Here is a 22,064-nt window from a genome sequence, read left to right as displayed (position 1 = left end):
AAGGAGGCCCCTCCACCCCAAGCTGCCTACAAACTCTCGCTCTCTCTCTCTCTCTCTCTAACACATACACACCCCCATACCCATAAACACACACACACACACACACACACACAGTATGTGATGCAGTGAAGCATGGGCACTCTAGCAGAAATACATGCCAGCTCAGAGACCCCACTGGATTGGAAAATTCAAATGAGAAAAAGAAACAGGGGAAGATACAGGGAAGAAGAAAGAGGACAAGAAAGGAATGTGGAGAGAGAGAGAGAGAGACCTCATCAGAAATAGGAGAGAGAGATAGACCTCATCAGAAATAGGAGGGAGAGATATGCCGGGTCTGCAAGGAGAGGTTTGCTGAGGTTGCAGGTTAAATAATGCATAGATCTATAAACATTTGAAAAGGCATTTTTTTTCCATTCAATTGTGTGATTAAACTCCCTCTTCCCATCAAACAGTAGATGCATTTTGTTCTCCATCTGTTATTTCTCAGTTGTTGCTGTTTTCCCCTTTTTCAGCCAAGTCAGATTAGTCCTCTTTGTCCTGCCTGATATTGTGATGCACATGTCAAGTGTACGTTAAAAATGATCAGACTTGTTCATTTGACAGACTAACATGTGAAAACATGCACAATAAATTTACACTGATTTTCACCAAAATATTAATTAGCTAACCAAATACCTACATTCACAAAAAGTGGGTGTGGTAGCGTGTGGTAGCGAGAGTATGTCACTGTTGAATAACTTACTAAATGAGGTTAGTTGACTTGACTTTGGTGAGCTTGTAAGATATCTATGAAGTTAACTAAAAACTGTTCAACTATAAGCATGAAACGATGAAATCCACTTTTCTGGGTTCTGTTTTATATTTGGTGTGATCTTTTATTTATAAATATCTAATAATGTCATTTCATCTTTCACATCTATAACACTCCCGTAATACTGTTATTTCTTTTAGATTTTTTTGTAAATCATCAAATCCCAGGCAGCTTCTCATTTGCCAACAACCAAGCTGTTAACAGGATATAACATTGTCTTTTACAGATAATGTAACAACAACCCAGACAGACTAAGAAAACCGACAAGATGTAGTTGTTTTCCCTAAATCATAAATGCCTCAGTTTGAACATTTAAGCAGGTATTGTTTTTGAGAATGCGACAATGCTTAAATTGCTTACTATTACAGTTGGATTTAGTTCGTTTCTAGTATATGAAATTGATCAAATAAACATGCTTTGTAGGCTTACAGAGTATCCCTTCCTTGGTCGGCTCTAAAAGGGCAGGATAGGACAGGGATGTGACATTCAAGACCACTCCAGCCAATACAGTCTTTGTCCAGCAACAAGCTGTGTTAATATATTAGGCCATTGGATTAGCAAAGGTAAATAGGTCACCCACCAATTGTGCTATGTTAATTAAAGGAAATTTCCATTTTTAGCACTTTGAGTCCCTTTTCTGGTTTGTTTTGGATGAACTAGAGTGGTGGACACCGAAATTTTGACGATTGGTCCTGTCTCGACCTTTCTGACTCGTTTTGAATCGCCTTTGACTACTCTGAGTGGTTGCCAACAGGCATACTGTAGTAGGCTACTCAAACATGTCCTAAAACAACCCTTAACATTCGTTTTTTTCAAAACTGTGCAACTCACTGAGTGGTTAGTGGTGTTCGTTGATGTTCCAAAACAAGTACAGTAGCGTAGCGTAGCGACAAATTGGTTGCTGCTAAGGAAAACTGCAGCAGAAGACCTAACGTTACAACTTTCATGTATGTGTATGGCAGACTGTCCTGAATCTGGCAATATAATTGCCATGGTGGAGGGATTTTATGGGGCTGAGAAAATGTAAAAAATATATGGTGTGTGCCTTACGGAAATAAATGCCATTTTATTTAGCCCTATGAGCCCTACTCTAATTTTTAGCCATTCTCACTACCTTTAGTTATAAGCATTTATCCTGGTCATTGTAAGTACAATTCACACATGCTATATTTTTTCCAGCACAGTCTAGGCTACCCAGATCTGCCCCCATCTGTATCAATACTTGCATTGATTTTTAAATAATAAAAAGACAAAAAGCGTATTATACAATTCTTACATTTTGAAATGTATCTCACCACAGCAAGATGCCAGCTGGACATGACATTCATGTGTAGGCCAGACTGTCCTGAATCTGGCAATATAAAAACCATGGTGGAGGGGGACTTTGGGGCTGAGCAATTTACAGACATGTGGTGTGCGCCTTACAGAAATTTTTTATTTAGTGATGAACAATTACCTTTCTGCACATATCTGTGACACGAACTGATCTAACCTGACTTGACTTGACCCGACTTTCGCGTTAGCCTGTGTGTGCACTCATGATGATTCTCTACATCAACTTTTTACTGCATTGCATAAAATTTGCATACTTGATCGTACAGACAAGTGCGTAGTCTCGTTGGAAAGCCACACTTCTGCTCTGTCACGCAATAAATGTTCCGGAACAATGTAACAGAGAAGAATGGGTGTGTTTTTTGAAGCACTTTGTGTCAATTGGGTTCTAAGGGTTAAACAAATGTTATGAACTGTATTGCATTTTGGGGCCCAATTACATCGTATTACATTGTATCAAATTGCCCCGAATCGTTCTGTATTAAAAGGTACCGTTTCTGAATCATACCTTAGCTTGCACATCAAATCGTCTTATAAGGGAGATATAAGATCCTCAAGTAAAGGTCTCGCAATACCTAGAATAAACTCAAAGTCAGCTCATGGTGCATTTAGTCACTATGCACCCACCTTCTGGAATACGCTACCTCTTGAACTAAGGACTGCTCCGACAGTGTAAATCAGACATATACACCTACCTGTGACAAGTGATCCCTCCAGGTTAAGTTGAATGCTCTGGTCTTCTTTACATTTGTCCTCACCCAGAATCATCCATTTCTCCAGCCCATCTGAATCAGTGTCAGAGTCTGAATTGGACGTTAAATTGAGAACCTTGATGACTTTTTGTTTGCCAGCTCCCTCTGATCTGTCTGAGCACTGGTCAGACTCCTCCTCAGAGCTCTCCTCTGAGGAGTCATCTGATCCCAGTACAACTACTTCCACAGGATGATCAGGCAGGCGTTTGGGAGCAGAGCTTGGCACAGCTGCACAGGAGGGTGTTCTGGTGGCTAGAGACTTCCTGAGGAGGGATGCCCTTGACCCTTTATAAGAACAGATTCCATCATCTTCTGAAGTTAGCACCATATCAGACCCAGAGTCAATGACTATGACCTCTGATGGTACAGGTTGTGGTTGTATACACTTTTTCTTCTCGACCAGGGGCTTCTCCGCCTGAGGCTGGATATTTGGCTCTGGAACAGAACCCTGAGTTGCATCCTTTGGGGATGATGCATAATGCAGCTGGGAATAAAGATATCCCTCAACATCACTGTCTGCAGAGAGCCCAGAGTCCTCCTCACTGTCACGGTAGAGGTCATCCTCATACTCTTCACGCTCAAGATACCCTGAGAACATACCTTATTCAAAGAGGAAGAGAAGAAAATGATAATTTTACATAATTACTGCTTCTGTAATTATCACAGCTAATGACATTAATGACACTACCTTGAGATCAGATATTTTTGAGCGTTTCAGAAGTGCCGTAATAAATAAATCAACTTCCCATGTTAGCAAACATAAATAGGCACGTCAGGATCAGATGTGCATTGAAATCTGACTACTAATAGCCACTGAGCATGTGCTGAACCAATAACATAGATGACTTCCTCATCCATGTATAGGGAGAGCTGCTGTGTAGCTTAAGCAGCTTCATGCAAAAAACTGGGTCTACAGTCCCAGAAGGGTGTGCTTGTTTATAGGCTTTCCTTACACTTCTTCACTTGATTGACTACAGAGCAGGAAAAATAAATTGATTGGCTTGGGGCAGAACTTTCTCTAGGCCACCTCAGCCCTCATTACCAGCTAATTTTACACCAGAAAAAGTGCAATACAGCTCACTTTCAACAACATTCTACAAAATGAATGTTATTGTGTCAAAAAGTATGATAATTCTTATCATGACTCATCATGCACACACATTTTATAACATCTTGGACACTTTGGGGCAACTGTTCAATACTCTAAAGAAAAAGTCACCCTTGATGTCGAGATATTTTTGAAAGCAAAAATATAGCTTGACACTTGACAGGAGAATCCAATTCCTGCTCAGCATTATGCAAATGAAAAGCAATACAATTATGTTTTCTAGATCAAACCAGCTATGTTTGGCTGGCAGGTGTCTTAAAACAAACGTTGGCAAAGGCTGAATCACTAATCAAAATAGCATAGATGTTGCAATACTGTAGACAGACTACAAACCTTGCATTACCATGTTCATAACTATCTATTTTGCTTGTGTGCCAAAGATACTTACTGATCTAGATACCACAAAATGCTGTAGTCAGCACATAAATACTTATCATGCCTGTCATTTCATACACTTGATTTGTTGAATATTAAATAAATGCGCACAAGTTGATTTATTTCCCTTTTATGTTAAAAAGAAACTGTTCCCTTTGTCTGTCAGATTATCATTAGTCATTATCATCAGCACAAAGATGATTTACATTTGTCAAGAGATGACCATGGTGGAATTGACTGGGCTGGAAATCATAAAAGTATTAATCACGTTTAATATTGTTAGTCAGCTTTAAGCACTAAGATAGAGCATGGACTCTGATTTGCATATGGGGAGGGCTACCACTCCAACTCACAAAACAATGATCACAGAAGTGGTGGGTCCCTAAAACCTCCCTGATTTTACTCTGGTGTTTCCAACCACATCCCCACATTCAAAGGGACATGTGACTGGTCAGTGATACTCTGATTGGACAAAGGTAATGTCACTGCTTTACTACAACAGTGCATAATTGGCCTACATTAATTCCAAGACATGAGTTGCATGTTAAAACATTAGTTCAACATTGGCTAACTCATCTTAAATCGGACTTGGATTCATCATGAAACAGTGCTTGAAGTCAGGTTGGCTTTGCTCATGGATAACTAACCAACAATGAGAAAAGGACAGAGCAAATTGTACCTGTTGAAGCACTGGTTTGCGTATGAGTTAGCCAGGTAGCATCCAGCAAGGTATACAGGTCAGAGAACCTTTTAGGATTTTCTTCTTTACTCGTCATTGGCTGACGGAAGCTAAGCTTTGATATGGAGTTGCTTTTGAACAGAGTAAACAGGCTATGATGTTGATGCTAGAAGATTTTAGAAGAAACTAGATGCAAGAAGATGCTGAAATCAACTTTCACCCACAGGCCTGGACATTAACAGTTGCCTGGCTGCCCTCAGCAGTACCTGATTTAGTGTCAAACCATGGTAAGTTAACCTAGAGGAAGTGGCAAACTTCCTAATAGAAGATCTCTATAGTAAAACCTACAGTTGTAGCTTTGGGCTGGGTAATGCTGTGGTCCTACTCTAGTTACTGGGGATGGAATAGCTTTTAATAATATGAATCAATCTTATTTCATTCTTAGTCAATATACAGATCTTATGTTAATAAACCATTTGGTTGTTGTCAGTCATTTTGAGTTGGGGTGGTGTCCCAATTTTGAGACCAACCCTATACCCTTAAGTCAGATGTTATGCACAGCATCATTTTTCATTGCTTCAGCATGGATGTTGCTGAAGCAAATGTGAATTTGTTCGCCCAGCATGACCACCATGATGAAAAGTATATCTGCTGGAGAGAAGTCATACCTCATCTGACACTTTATATTCAGGCTAACTTTAAACATTACCAATGCTAACAATGTTGTGTCTGGTTTTGTGCTCATGATTGATGGGCTAATGCTTTCAAATGTGTTGTTTGCCTTTTTGTTGTTGTTGTTTACTTGCTTGGAATGGCTTGCCAAGCTTCAAGATTTACTATAGTCCCTCTGATGACACCTAGAGCTAAAATCACTCATACCGAAAGGGCCTTAAACACACCTCCTGCTCCAGGTTTCCACAGAAACATAAAACCACCACATCACTTTTCCTGAGAGATCTCCCTGCAGGCCCCTCTTTCTGATGGCTCGGCTCATTGCTCTGGTCAGTCCAGCATGTCTACACCATCATAGCCAAAGATGATCCTCAACTCCACTGACGCCTCCCTCACCTCCCTCCCCACCCACACGCCTCTGCCCCTTTACCTCCACAGGGGAGATGCAACACCAGGCGGTCACAACTCGCCGACCAGGGAATACAACCAACAAAGGACAAGGAGGGGAAAAACACACCAAACACAAGCCTAAAACCAAAGCAGTTATCTTGGGGATAGGGTAAGGAGGGTCTCCATTTCCTCCACCCCAACTACTCTGTCACTCATGTGTGATTTGTATTCTGAGGGGATTTGGAAGGGCGAAGGGCAAATGCCAAAGTAACAAGAGTGCCCTGTCTGCTGACTTTGATATGGATATACAACCCACTGAGCCCAGGTCATGATATAACCAATCCTGCAAATAAATAAGTTTATGACAAACAAAAATGACAAAATCTGGTAAATGAGATCAATTTAATATTTAAGCTTACACTCTAGACAACAGCCCATATTTATTTGACTTTACTTTCTACCCTTTGACTAGGCCTATAGCCTACACCACTAAACAGCAATACCTATTCTAGACACTAGTGTTCACACCCCATGCCAATTTGTATCATGCAAAAATAAACATATCAATATTTTTTCCCTTCTAGAACTACATTCATTTCCATTAGCAGAATGATGCATCTCTATTATGCTATCTATCCATACACTTACATGAACCAAAAATAGCAGCACCAAAACCAGCAAAAGGTTTCTCTTTAAAGCTACCCTGTTAGAGTCCCCCCGATCAACCAACTGAGTACTTCTCTATCACCCCTAGCTTTCCAAACATGTAGTACAATCTATGGTGGCCCTTAAAAATATAAAAAAACATGGACACATTAATGCAGTGTTTCCTCCTATCTGATCTTGACCTTCACTTTCTCGTTCAAAAGCTTTCTGTCCAATTTTGTTTTGCTGTTTTATAAGTTACTAATTTGCTACTATATAAGTTACTAATTTGCTACTATACAAGTTTTTTATGATTCATCAAATCAGAAACTGCACTGCCAGTAAGCTCCAGTATGCAAAGGTGAAATTCTAGCAGCAACACTTTTTGAACTTGGCAAGTTATTTTCCGTCATTAATTGATATCTCTGAGGCATTCTACACACATAGCCGGGTATTTTTTTTAAGCATTTTAGCATCTCGTCCATACGAAAACTTTATTCGTCACTGAAAACAAATATTTTTAAAAACTCCGGCAGAAGTGAACATTTTCAAAAACTGTTTCAGTGTTTGCGTGTGGACAGGGGAAAACAGAGTTTTTGGATTGTGACATCTGTTTGCTTGTCGTGTTCTTGACAGCCTATAGTCATGTGACTATAGGGCGGTGGTAGCGTAACGGTGAAAAAGCTGCTAGCATGCTGTAACCAAAAAAGTTCTATAGTATCTATAGTGGCACTTGACCTTAATACACAAATGCTAGCAGAAAAAGCATGGAAGTCAGTGGCAGAATAGACCTCTGAAGTTTGCCTACAAAAAGGACCCCAAGCTGCTATCTGATGATACCCTGATCAGCTGGAGACTTCGCTCACTGCCTTGCACAACAGACAGACTGAGGAAGTCATTCATCCCCAGGGCTATTGAACTGTTCAATGCATCACTTAAGGGAAGAGGAGAAATAGACTTCTCCGGATAGTCTGTCTGCCTCTTCACCACCTCCATGTCTTGAACTGTCTGTCCACTAGCCACTTTTTACCATTGTCTTCTGCCTCACTGTTTTGCGGCTTTATTAGCACATATGCACAACCCCTCCCTCCATGCCACAGCCGAACTGTGACCACACTTATACCTTTCTTAATATAGTTATTTATACATAGATATATAGACTTTATTCTTGCACTGTTTGACTTACTCATTTGCACCATCACCATGACACTCATTCACAAAGAGCACCTTACCTTACCTTATGCACAGAGGACCACAGGCTCAGTCCCTGCTTCAGTCATTGCAAGCGCATCTGATTGATTAATCACCCACTATGTGGATACTAGTGCTGGGCGGTATGACCAAAAATGTATATCACAGTATTTTTCAAAATTCTTACGGTTTCACGGTATATGACGGTATTTTTTTCCCATGCATAATCAGATGTTCACAGCATTTTCTACAAGTTGGGAGAGGAATTGCTGCAGTACATTGAGTAAGGATGGTCTATTTTACTGTCATGATGTAGAATAACTCCACACTGACTAGAAAATGATGCTGTTTACAAAGAGCCACTCATGATTCTAATGAAGAATCTAATCAGAATGCAAAGACAATTGCAGTCAAAATACAGAACTTTTACTGTGCAAATTTCACAAACATTTTGTATAAAACCAATACAAAAAGTAGTGCAACTTGCAATAATTATACTTTTTTGAAAATTATACAATTTAAAATAAAACCTCTCTGCTAATATGCTTACTATGTCAAATAGGCCTATCAGAAACATGCCTTATTGTTATTGTGTGGTTTACATGACGTTAGTGGTAGGCTAACGTTAACTTCATGTGGATGTGGATGTCTTGTTAGCCTGCCATGAGCTTCGGTTCGGTTCGCTAAGCAAAACATTAACAAAAAAGTTTGTTTTGGTTCACTGATGACAGTCAGGATCATTTCTAACTAGCCAGCTAGTATTGCTCAGTGCATATCTATAACATGCTTTACTTGCTACCTGGATAATTTCAGCGAATATTCTTAAGGTGAGATGAATGATAAGAACATTAAACTTCACTGTGTTCGGTGGGTTGCTAACTAACATCACCTACTAGCCAGCTAGTTACAGTTGTTAAACAATCTCAATAGAATTTTCGTGACGGTAAATCCCTTTCAATGCAGTATTCCTTAACATTTTTTTCTTAACTAAAGAAACAATTTAAGGTATTCTGTGCAACACCCTTAAATAAACCCCTTACCTAAGGAGAAATTAAGCCTTAAGGGTCATACTTCAGGGAAAAAACTTAAGGTGTTTTGTGTTTACCCTCACTATGCCTCGCATTGGCACCATGCGTACGTGTGAAGAAAGTCCTGTCTGAAACATTGTCGCGCGGTGCAGCGTTCCAAACGTTGTACCGGTATGGCGGTATATTAAAAAATTCATATCATAACGAAAATATACACCGGTATACGGTTCGAACCGGTATACCGCCCAGCACTAGTGGATACTGTTTTTTAGAATTGATTTAGATTAAGTTTTATTTAGTATAATTTGTACTTTAGTATATTTAGTATATTCTTTATCTTCTACAGTCCTTATTGCTTAGTTGTGTTTTTTTATATTATATACTTTTAATTACTTTTTCTGCTGTTAGTGAATGTGTGTGTGTGTATGTCTGTATGCTACTGTGACCTTGAATTTCCCCTAGGGATCAATAAAGTATCTATCTATCTATCTATCTATCTATCTATCTTTGCCCATAAAAGGAGATCTGGGCCCGTATTCACAAAGAATATTAAGGCTAAAAGTAGCTCCCAACTGGCGAATTTAGGAGCAACAATAATGGGCGTGTCACTCGTAACTTTAAGAGTAATTCACAAAGCATTTTAACCCTAAAAGTAGCACCAAAGTCTGGGAAAGCTTAAAAGAAGTCGAGAGGACTCCTAACTCACTAAGACTTATTCACAAGCAATCCTAAGCCACTTTTGGGTGCATTGTAACTAAGGGACGCAATAACGCCACCAACAACCAAAACCATCATTGCATGTAAACTAAATGTAACGTCTCATTGTAAATCAAATTAAATTGTTTCTCCTCTTTGCGAATGTAGCCTACATGTTTTCCTACAGATTCATTTAAAACATGTTGCAAAGATACTGCTTCAATCCGTAGTGTTTCATTATGCTACTAGGCTATTTGCTTGGCCTTACTCTTTATTCAGCTATTTATTCATCACCTTCCATCCTTCACAGTAGCCTAGGCTACTTATAGCACACGCATTCTCACCATCCTGTCACCTGTCACTCATCAAGCCAATCCAAACTTTTCTCATCTGTTGTTCCTCGTTGGTGGAATACACTGCCAGTTGTGATGCACTTATTCTTACTGTACTCTGATGTTTTTAAATTGTCCTAAAATTGTTGAGAATTGCTCTAAAACTTAAACTGTTTACCATGTTGTTAGTCGCTTTGGCTAAAAAAGCGTCAGCCAAATGTAATGTAATGTAATGTAATGTCATCATCGTAGGGGAGGTTTTTGCCATCATTCCCGCGTTATAATCATCAGCCAATCAAGGTGGTCACTTCAATCAATCTTGTGCATGAGTAATGACGTCAACCATAGCAACAGAGCTCTTATCTTATCTTAGGAGTTGTCATTTTTCCTTACTAAGAGTAGGTCTGAGAGGTTTTGTGAAAACTTTTAAGAGAAAACTCCTAGCTAAAATCTTTTAGTGCGATTTAGGAGTACTCCTAGTGGTAAGATAAAATGCTTTGTGAATACGGGACCTGAGTGTCGAAGCTAACTCCCTACAAGTTGCACAGCAAGTTAGCTCTGGGGTAGCAAATTCAAAGTAATAATTCAAAATCCCCATGTTATTTTCCCATATGAAAAATCACAAGATACCGGATCTCCCTATATGGGCAAAGATGGCAGCTTTTTCGTAGGTGAACCAAAGATTGCCTTAACAATCTTTGGGTGAACTTCAGAGGTCTGTGAGTGGAGATTGTTTACAAGAAATGCCCAGATTTTAATATAATGTTTTGGACAGAAGAGTCTGCTAAGAAAAGTAAATATACATATAAGCTAAAAAAATGTAACAGCACTACGGCATGTCCGTGACCCACTATGTTCATGCCCCAGAGTGTAGCACTGTAGCTACCTGCAATTCGAGCTAGGTAAAAACAATTGTTTTCGTTTTTTTTCCGGTACATACTGTACTCGGTGATCTTGAGAAATCTATGTGAAAAAATGCTGAATTTCTCCTTTAAGTTAAGTTAAGTGCCGAATACGCATAGGCTCAAAAGTGCATAGTTGCACGCCTTTTTGTGTATGGGAGAATATGAGATGAAAGGGTTTGAAATTGCATACCATTCATTACCTACAATGCAGGGGTGGGCAAACTGTAGTGAGCCAAAAAGTTTGCCCACCCCTGACCTACAGTATACCTGAGGGGTTTATGAACAAACTCTTTTAAGTATTCTTATTTAACTACTAAATATAAACCATGGTTTTGCTTTTTAGGTAAACGTCACTGTTTGCCACTGTTTTTCATTCATAATAGCTTGGGATACTTAGTCATAACCATAGACTGTAAAAAATAACGTTATAGCAGTACAGCTGATCTAGATCATGAAACACACACCCATTAATTTGGAATTAACGATAACTGTCTAACTTTCATTGTTCAGGAGGCTCAGGTCGAATAAAATTCTGTTTCTGCAGATGTGACTAAACTGTCTGCCACTAACAGACTATCACGTGTGTTGGATCCTGATTTCCACTAGCGTGAAAGAGACTGTTATGACTACATGAAACCAATAGCTAATGTTAGCAACTTCCATACGTGTAAGTGAACTGGCGGCAGTCAAAGTTACCATTTCAGATGAAAATTCGGCAAACTTCCAAACGATTGTCGGGTGTGTTACATTCCGTTTTAAAAGTGTAAGAATTTCATTAACGTTAGGCAAAACTTTGATGGCTAGATATATGGTTCCGCGAGAAGCAATATCGTTACCGTTAACACACACAGGACCCACGTGTATCGCCATCCCCTAAGTAGCCGGTTAAATGTAAACGACTGGTTTTACTAATCTACTTACTTTGGGGGATGTGTCATCACGATGCTAATGTCTATTTCGCCGACATGAAAATCGCTGACGTTATTTGTTTATAGATATATTGAACACTCACCTATTTGCCAACAACTTCACAACATTCATGCAGCGTCGAGGACCAGGAAGACTTCCGGTCTATCGCTGAGGAATTGGTTGGCCAACTAACGTCGTTCGAGGTGACCGAGTACAGTTCAGACATGTGTACAGTTGAGACACCTTAAATATCTTGCTTGCACAGCAAGCCCAAGTTGTGATTTTTGCTATGCACATGTGTATTAGTGCCCACTTTGATCATGGAAAATTTGAACGACACAAGTATCTCCCATCCAAGGATATCGGCAAATGTTTGTTTTCCAAAGTAAGAATTTCACTTCACCATGCACCTTCGACAATGAATAGCTCATTACACTTATGTTACTGTTAAATGTAACTGCTATCCTTACAAACATTATTCTGTGTCCTAAAAACCGGCATATTTTTGGCATTGTATCATGTAAGGTTGTGGCAAAATCTAGAGAAATGTGTGAGGTGGTCAGCGGGGGACAGTTGAGACACACATTGGATTGTGTTACTTGAACATTCCATTTGTAGCCTGATCGCCATATCTGTTCCTGTGTCACATTTTGTTCATGATGTATTCCTTTTAACCAACGCGTATTTAAATGAAATGAATGAATTTGAACAACACTTTGCAATTGCTATGTTTTTATTTATTCAACTTTCCAACTAATGGTTAGATAACTACATCATTAAAAATGGGTGTGTCAACTGTACCAGGTAGGTGTCTCAATTGTACTCTAGGTACAGTCAGGGATGGATTACTGCACGGGCCTACCGGGCCCAGACCCAGGGGCCCAAGGGGTCAGGGGGCCCTGAAGCCCAAGCCTTTGCATGGAATCATTGCCTCAATATCAACAAATCAGGATGTAGGCTATGAATCTGATTGAATTTAGTATTGGCCATCCCCAAAATGCACCAGCATACAGGAAACCACATCAAACAAATTAAAAAAATTCTGGGGGAGGACCCCATATACGACAATTAGTGGGGGGCCCTTAATACATCTGGGCCCAGGGGTTCATAATCTGCCAATGGGTACAGTTGAGACACAGTCAAGACAAAAATGCACCTTATGTTTATGAGCTAATTGTGGAAAATATAAACTACTTATGGGTATTATTGATAATATTTTAGTCTACAAGCTAAGGAAATGGCTTGTGGAATGTCGTGTGGAAAATCACTTCTTTTCAGTATCTATTTTTTGTTTGATTTTGTGTGGGCAAAAAGTGTCTCAACTGTACTCAGTCTACCCTACAAGTTTGCTTGTCTTCATGATGAGATGTCTTAAATTAAGTCAAATGATTTTAGGAGAAAGAGCTAGGTAAGTCTAGCCTGGCGGGCCATCCTATATCATTGAAATGTATAGTCTGGAATCGAATCATTCACCTGCTTAATCCAAGGGGCGGGCATAGAATTGTCTTTCAAACTGCCTAGGCATGCAATAGGCCAGCGCTTCGACCATATCCCGTATCCGGTCGGCAAAGCGGCAAATACATCCTTCTTCGAAAAGGAATGACTTAAGTGCATTGTGTTGCTCTACTTTCAAAGAAAAGTCCAACTCCTCCAAAGTTGACGCCAACGCCGATTCAAACAACCGCTCTTCGTTCGCCATAGCCACCTTCCTTGTTGTTCACCGTCGCAGGATGTCGTTATCCTGTTAAGCCCGCCTTAAGACTCTCTAACGAAATAGAGCGCTGTGATTGGAGAACATCCACGGTGTTAAGCCAATAGAAATTCCTATGGTTCGATACTAGACGTACAGGCTGAGCAAATTAATTTGCCGCCGGTAGGGTGCGTCTATATTTCTAGGCTAAGGTAAGTCTCTTTATACTGAAATATACTCACCATTGGCAGTGTTCAATCTGAGGGGCGGGATAAACGGTTGTCTTTCAAATTCCCTCTGCACACAATAGGATAGCACTACAACTCATGAGTCCCATGTGTTTTCCCACCAGCGGAGCTAGTTGGCTAGTTGATCAAACTTTTACCAACTTAAAAAAAGCTTAACTCGAGTCGCACTGTTCGCCAGCAGCAGCATTCATCATCTTTGTTTTCAAGTAGAGAATTCACGCAGCACCGTCGCAACTCTGCCATTATTATTAGTCACCTGTCCACCGACTCTATACACAATGTGATTGGCCTGACCAAAGTTTGATTTTTTCAGCTCGCAAGCCAACGGAGAGTTGCTAGACTACCCTGGCTGCAAATTGACGGTTGCAGTGCTGCCTTGAAGTCTTGTCTTGAAGGTGGGGGCTTAAAACACCATTGAGCGGCTTAAGCAGGTGACCTATTGTCCCAACGGTTTGAGCATGTTAAGTGAGATTGTCCTCTTGCTTCTGACTATGTGCAGATGAACTAGTGTGCCACATGGAAATACCAATATCAAAAACAATTGATTTTGACTGACTGACTAAGTTTAGGTTTGCTGATGACAATGACAGTGCCAGCATTAATGACTTGTTTAAATTAGACAAATGCTGACACAGACAGGCGGTGGCAGAGAATTTCAAGGGGGTGGGGTATTACACATTGCCACCATTTCCACCAATTATATCTATCACTGCATCATCAACAACGTTGTTGGAACTGCGGTGTTCGAATGCCAGAAGTAGCGAATCACGTCACAGGTACGATGCTCTCTAGAAACAGGTGTTACAATGTAGTTCTTTGAGCACAAGTTGCGTCATACCATGGTGGTCAAGCAACGTTGTTGCTAACTTTTGTAGAAACTCACTGTAGTACACTGATCAATGGTGCAGAGGCTAAAACAGGTGACTTGTTGTTAGGACGTTGTAGGTTCAATTCCCTCATTACTATTTCTTCCTGTCAGTCGTGATTTTGTTCTTGGTGGGTTCGTAGTTGTTCATCTAACAGTCTTAGATTATAGCCAACTGCTGGATGTGCAGTACGTAGGTCTTCCAATATTCTTCCCACAGATACACTGCTATGCCTCCATACGCCAAGTAAAGGAGCTACATTATCGCAGCAGGTTTGTGCAAGCATAGTGGGCCGTTCCCCAGAAACTAAAAGCAAAGGAAGAGGTGTTTCTCTTGACAGATATTACACATCTACCAAGAAAGCAGTCTTCAAACTCCCACGAACATGGCATTGTTATTCGCCTACCCTGAATCGTGCTTATTGTGAACCTTGCTGGCTGCAGGCAGAAATGTATCTTTCTATAATGACTGTAAAGTTTGGTGTACTGTAGGTGCTTCTGAAGTGCAGATTTCATTCTCAGAGTGGGAGAGAAAACTCATCCATGGGTGCTAGCATCTCTCACTAGCACGTCTCTTAAGGTGTGGAGGGAGGTTTAGTAAGTAAGTAACTTTTATTTATATAGTGAACTAACGTTAGTGTTAACTTTTGCTTTTAACTGAGCTGCATGGCGATGCACAGACATTCAAATGCATTCAAGTGTGAGTTTAGTGCTGGTGTTTATAATTGTCTAGGTCGCTAGAAGTGCTTAAGTTAACTTTTCGAGAGTTTGGTTTTGGAAGAGCTAGTTTGAACGTCGTCGAGATCAATGGGTGCAGTGTTAGAATGTTACCGCCACCCATCCCCCACTCTGTGTGTGAACTGCGCAGGGAAATGCTAGTTACGAATGTAACTGTGGTTCTATGAATGCCGAATGACCGCCAGAGGCGGCATAGCCTTTGAATGAATGAATTTGGCATTCATAGAACCACAGATACATTCGTAACTAGTGTTCTATTTCATGCCTCCTGACCGCCAGAGGCGGCATAGCCTTTGAATGACTAATACCAGCAGTGTCAGGAGGACAAACATGCCCCACAATGGCTGATGTGCATTTGAGAGTATGGCAGAATTTAAGCAAGGCCACATTGACTCTATACAATTGTGAAAATGTAGAGGGGGAGAAGTACCTGTTGCTTTGTAGGCATGAGAAATTACTTCACAGACCCAGTGTGAGAGGCACTGTTTAAAAACAGGCACGCCAGTGTTACCTGTCCCATAGCATACGAACAGCTGATCAGAATGATGTACAGAATTTGTTATGTCAACATAGTGTTTCAAAACTTGAACAGGACACCAAAGGGAGCGATGCTCATCAGTGTCATCACTGTATGAAGAAAGGTCAATAGACTGATTGATAAAGGAGGGAGACAAGACTTTTGGGAGAAAAACTGGGTTTGGCCACAGAGTGACACCAGAGAAATCTGGCCTCCATCTCATGCAGTCTGGGCTGACGGAGACGGCATGAAGCTCACTAACACACTTACAGTAGCTGACACTATAACCAGTAAAAAAGCCGTTTTTAAAGAAACCCATTTCAGTTCAGCCTGAGCCAACGGCTCGAAGGGAGTAGTACGTAAGGAGTCCAAAACTTGGTGTAGGTCCCGCTGCGAACTGCGAGGGGCTCTGTAGAGGCTGAGCGCCTTTGTGAAAACTATGGATGCGACTGTGAATGGTTGAACCCTCCACTCCAATGGTTCCACTCCAATGGTTGAACCCCAATGCTTTGCCGAAATAGCTGCCACATACACCTTCACGGTAGAAGGGGATTTCCCCTCATCCAAAAGATGCTGAAGAAATCTCAAAATTAAGGGCAGTGAACAATGTATTGGTGAAGTCCCTGAAGCATCACACCAGCTGGCAAAGAGTTTCCACCTGTTTGCGTATAGCTGTCTTGTTGAGGGAGCTCTTGCATTTTGTACTGTATTAAAGACTGCAGGGTCACAGCCTAATAGAAGGTTGCTGGACCCAGAGGCCACACCCACAGTTGGAGGCATTCTGGGAAGGGTGCCACGCCTTGCCGTCCATCTCAGATAGCAGGTCTACTCTTTGAGGTAGCTGCGTTCGAGGCGTTGCCTGGACAAAGAGTCCGCCACAGAGTTGAGCACCCCAGGTAAATGAATGGCTTTGAGTGACACTAGCCTGGGGAATGGCCACTTCAACAGGCAATGTGTAACGCGTAATGCAGGAGGGAAGCGTGTTCCCCCCTGGTGATTGATGTTGTACACTGTTGTCATGTTGTCTGAGCAGATGAGCACATGGCGGCCCTGCAGAAAGGGTATGAAGTGTCTGAGCGGCAGATGCACTGCTCTGAGCTCCAGAAGGTTTATGTGTTCCTTCCTCTGTTGTGGGCTCCATGAGCCACAAACTGCTCTGGGTTGCCACACAGCACCCCAAACTGTAAGAGAGACATCTGTTGCGACCACCTCTCTGCGAGTGGGTGCTGCTCTAAGCGGCACCCCTGAAGATTGGAACACCTACTGTTGCCACAGATGTAGTGCCGCTACGCACTCCCGGTTGATGCGAACAAATGAATCCTTCTGCTGAACAACATCGAGGCCTAGTCCAGTTAACCACATCTGCAGGGGCCGTCTTCACAGTCTTAACAGCAGTCTGAAATGTAGTCTGCGCCCCTGGCAAACTTGTGAGGCTAATGTCATAATGTTCATCACACGCCGCCGTGTTAGGGTGGCTGTCATGGCAACAGCATGCTGTGAGTTCCACACCATGCCTATAAATTGAATTGTCTGGTTTGGGACGAGCAAGCTCTTCTCCATTTGATGGTTAACCCCAGCTCTGTGACACAGTTCTGAAGGGTTGCTTTGTTGCTTTGTGCTGGCATTTTTGGGAGGGCAGCGCATGGGGGTGAGGCTGGCGGCAAAAGGGCATCGAGTCCCTGGGAGACTGCCTGTGTGCCCTGTGCACTGGCGTCGCAGTGTTATGTGGCCAAGGGCGTTCCCACCGTGGTGGTGGGTGTTGTGGTGTCCGGAAACGCACCATCGGTGTGGTATGCCTACCTGCTGTCTTCACAATTCGGACACAAGAGCAGGGGGCAGGGGCACGAAGGAAAGCTCCCGCAGCGTAGCTCTGCATGCATCTTGGGATATGAGAAAGCCAGACCAGGCGGCGGGCACGCACTAAAACTGCCATAAGCCGGCCTAGCTCCTAGGCCATGGAGTGTGGCTTCAACTGCCTCACGTAAGGCTGGTTCTGCATCCACCTGTTGCAGGGAGGATTGGACTGTTAGAAAAAGGTGGGAGACAGTATTGTCAATTCGACCGATGCGTGCGCCGTGATTATAGGGTCTGACTAAGTCATCGTCAGTGCACCTGCATGCCTTGCTAGGACAACGTACCTGTGGGCACACTGCTTCATCTGGAGAGACAACCAAAGAAGCACCACATGTATCTATGATGGGCATCTGATCCAGCCCGAACAAAGAGGTGTCAGCCATATTTCCCATGACCTGTGCCATGGAAGTAGGGTGAGAGCAGGCGGCTGCTGTTTTAAATGCAGACTGGAATTTTTCCACAAAGGCATCGCACTTAGGAATCAAGGCAGAAGTTTCCACAGAGGAGTGTCTAAAATATGCGCTCACACCCGAAGCTGGCTGCACTGTCTGCAAGCCACGTTGAATGGATAGTGGCTAGTAGGGAGTGAGACCCACCTGCTGCGCTTTTGCCCTCCGTTGTCTGAAAATGCACTGAGAGGAGCATCCTCAAGCGATGCACAAGAGAAGGGGGAGCATAGCCGTGCATCTGATTCATTGGCTTCCAAAGCAGTGAACAGTGAGTCAGCGGCTGCGGTAGTAACAGAGTTCAGAAGTTCCAACCAGTGGAAGCATAGCCAGAGGTAGAACGCAGGCTACACCAGGCGCGTAACTGAAGCGTTCACGTAAAATCCATTTAGAAGAATGAAACGTACGTACACGTCACTATCACGTCTGGTGTAGCTACTACCATTGATTATAGTGGAAGCTAATTGTTGTAGCAGACGCAACGCGAACGGAACACCTCAGTTATCATAAACTTTTACTGCCTGAAATGTCTGATTTTGTGTACCACACTCGGAGTTTAGTGCTGGGCTGGTGGGTGCCTATTCCCAACCTTTCTCACGGCATCAATGGTTAGCCTGAGAAATCTCGTCACAATTCAAAATTCCATTGGCGCTCCAAGGGGATTTGTACACGCAGCCTTACAAGACTGTTTACAGCTCTTCGAGTCACGGTAAAATGCCATTTTTGGTACATAGCTAATTTTGATACACTTATGGTGTGGGTGCTTGCGTTTCTTTAGGAATCTGCCGTCTTGGTTTGTATAGAAATTAATATTAAGTGACACATACACGTAAGAGGTTGGACATACAGGACGGTTGGTAATATGTAACATTCCAATATGTGCCTGGTGTAGCTTACCCCTAAGAGGAGCATGGGTGGAGTTCCGAGCTGGGAGATGTTGTTGAGATTGGATAACGACCCTCCATATTTGTATAGAATAATCGCTGGGGTGGCAGTCCTTCTTCATTGACTTCAAGAATGCTTTTGATGCCCTGGATAGGAGGGGGATCTGGGGAGTCTTCAGGCATTACGATATTCCTCAGGAGATAAAGAGCAGTTGTGTGTCCCTCATAACACCAATATGTCAGAACCCTTCCGTGTAAATGCTGGAGTCAGGCAAGGTAGCCTTTCCTGATAATCTTCCTACTTGTGATCAATTGGGTGATGAGGACAACAATGAACTAGCCAAAGGCCATACAATGGACCCTTACCCAGAAACTGGAGGATGTAGACTTTGTCGATGGCATTTTGCTCTTGTTGCATACCCATCAACACATACAGACTCCTCAGTGTTACCAAGACCACAGGACTGGAGACACCATGGCAGGTGAATTTCACCCAGGAAGCTCCAGTAACCATCAACAGACAGGCCACTGAAGACCAAGAGAACCAGACAGCAGCCCATTATCAACACCATTTAAATGAGAAAATGAAAGGACAAAGGACAGACAAACATTACCCGTCATGCCTTAGATTAAGACCCCTGGAGAAAGAAGAAAAGAAGTTGACTGACTCAGACCTGGAGAAGAACTTTAGAGTCAGAACTCAAGACCACAGGGCTGTCCTGTGGAGAGATAGTGCAGGCAGCCCAAGACAGAGAGAGATGAAGACTTAAAGTGAAGGTCCTATGATCCAACTTGGGTGAAGAGGACTTAGTAAGTAAGTAACGTAACGGTATGGTATGCCATCACACAGTGGGTTACTGGTAGTTCAACAAATAACGTTGTCAAAGAGTAGCCCCAGCTGTGGCGCAACTGGCTGGGGCACCTGCACCGTACGCCGGCGACCCGGGTTCGATTCCCGCCCCGTGGTCCTTTCCGGATCCCACCCCGACTCTCTCTCCCACTCACTTCTGTCTCTGAGTCCGTCGGCCCGCTCACAGGCGCTAGGGGGAAACGAGTAAGCCACCATTCGCCCCAGAAAAGCTCATATAACCATTCCAATGACTCCAAAGCTGTGAAGTTAAGGTAAATTAAGCTAAACAAACTGTATAGTTCCCTTTTAAAATAACCCATTTGGTTCAATTGAGAAATGGATTTGGGTTCTTATGGGATATAATATGTAAGTATAATCCAGATAACATGGATTGTTTAAGCAAGAATATGTTTGAAAACAATGCTAATTGCAGAGTATTGGCATTTCTAACAGAATAAATGTATATGCTATTCAAATAACTTCAAATATTGTTATCCAAATAATAACTTGAAATATTTCCACATGCAACAATCGTTTAGGTCCATATTGAAACGTGTCCGCACTCGCTATAGATGGAATTTCCCAAAATGTGGTCTGCATTCAAAGAAGGTCTCAGTGATGCAGTCAAATTTGATTAGGAAGGGGCTAAAAGAAAACAACATTAAGACACATGTACAAATTCTACTTGGATAAAACACTGGTTCAGAGAGAATGTTTCTGGATTTCTGAACTTGGTAGCCTCTGTCCAAAAGGGATGAACGAGGACTTAAATCTATCATGCTTTTTTCTAAAACTTTTATCTCATTAACACTTTTAAATGAATGTCTACAAGTGTTGTAACGAAAACAAATGCATCTATACTTGTTGTCTGGGTCTGGCCTAAAGCCCCTCCCACCACCCCTGTCTCTTGATTAACCTTAACCCAACTGGGTACTTGTTAATTGCCCTTAACCCAAATGGGTACTGTCTCTTGATTGCCCTTAACCCAACTGGGTACTTGTTAATTGCATGTCTGCAGTTGATTCACTGTGAGCATTGAGAATAGCCGGACGACTGAAACGTCTGCTCTTGCTCCCAAAATTAAATGAAAAACTCCTTTCTGAAGACTTTGTTTAAGTAATTTCTTTCAGTGTGCGAACTACTCCTCTCTCTCTCTCTCTCTTCAACTCTTAGTTCAAACGCACCTGGCTAAACTCTAGATCATCTGAGCGCAACAATACTCCCCTGCAATTGCAGAGTATCGGCATTTCTAACAGAATAAATGTATATGCTATTCAAATAACTTCAAATATTGTTATCCAAATAATAACTTGAAATATTTCCACATGCAACAATCATTTAGGTCCATATTGAAACGTGTCAGCACTCCCTATAGATGGAATTTCCCAAAATGTGGTCTGCATTCAAAGAAGATCTCAGTGATTCAGTCAAATTTGATTAGGAAGAGGGAAAATGAAAACAATGTTAAGACACGTGTACAAATTCTATTTATTTTTTTTATAATCATTTTACAACCACCTACTCAAACAATTACCTAATGCCTAGCCTGCACAGTTGTGGTGCATAATGTGTCTTTACTGACAAAACATTAAGTGCAGTGAAAAATGCAGTGACTTTTGCATTGGACATACTAGCCTTGATGTTGAACCTGGTCAACATACCCATCCTTATGAATAAGCAGCCTTTAGATCCACATATTTATTTCAGACAAAGACTGTAGACCTCTCTCTTTTTTTTCTATTTATCATAACTTAACAAGCTATGATGTCCCTGAGGCTGAGAATGTAACAACAGATAGCAAATCATAGGCTGAATGGCATCTGAATCTAGGGATGTTACCAAGCGTGTCACAGGCACCAAAGGCTATCAGACTGGTGGATTGTTTCCTTTGAAAGGTTACCTTTCCTCATTGATCCCTAATGACTGTCACATCTGTTGTGGAATTTGGGGAAAGCTCTAAAACTTGGCCGGTTTGGGAACGCCTCCCCGGCTCACTGAAATTGATGCTTTGGAGGCCTGAAGTTGGTCCTTTTGTAGAGTCGTATTGCTGTTATTGTTTTAAGGAGTGGTAGATGCCGGCCAGAGGTTTAATCTACACAAATTCAAACCAGTCGGGTGTTGAAGATAGAGTTGGACTATCGGAGGCC

At 41.9% G+C, this 22,064-nt stretch overlaps 1 protein-coding gene across 3 annotated transcripts in view; it reads right to left on the bottom strand.

Annotated features, from left to right (window-relative positions):
• zcchc7 (zinc finger, CCHC domain containing 7) overlaps window positions 1–12,022 on the bottom strand; it is a 58,936-nt gene extending 46,914 nt beyond the window's left edge. The window contains exons 1-2 of one of the 3 annotated variants that reach the window (XM_048243709.1): window positions 11,929–12,022; window positions 2,839–3,495 (exon numbers count right to left, since the gene is read on the bottom strand). In XM_048243709.1, coding sequence (XP_048099666.1) covers window positions 2,839–3,493 — 655 coding nt within the window. In that variant the 5' untranslated portion in view covers window positions 3,494–3,495; window positions 11,929–12,022. The other 2 variants (XM_048243726.1, XM_048243718.1) reach the window with 2 other exon arrangements.
• Window positions 12,023–22,064: the final 10,042 nt, after the last annotated feature.

The sequence above is a fragment of the Alosa alosa genome, chromosome 1, assembly GCF_017589495.1.
Source record: "Alosa alosa isolate M-15738 ecotype Scorff River chromosome 1, AALO_Geno_1.1, whole genome shotgun sequence".
NCBI lineage: Eukaryota > Metazoa > Chordata > Actinopteri > Clupeiformes > Clupeidae > Alosa > Alosa alosa.
The sequence above is the reverse complement of the archived record's forward strand: the minus strand, read 5'-3'. Positions and strand labels throughout refer to the sequence as shown.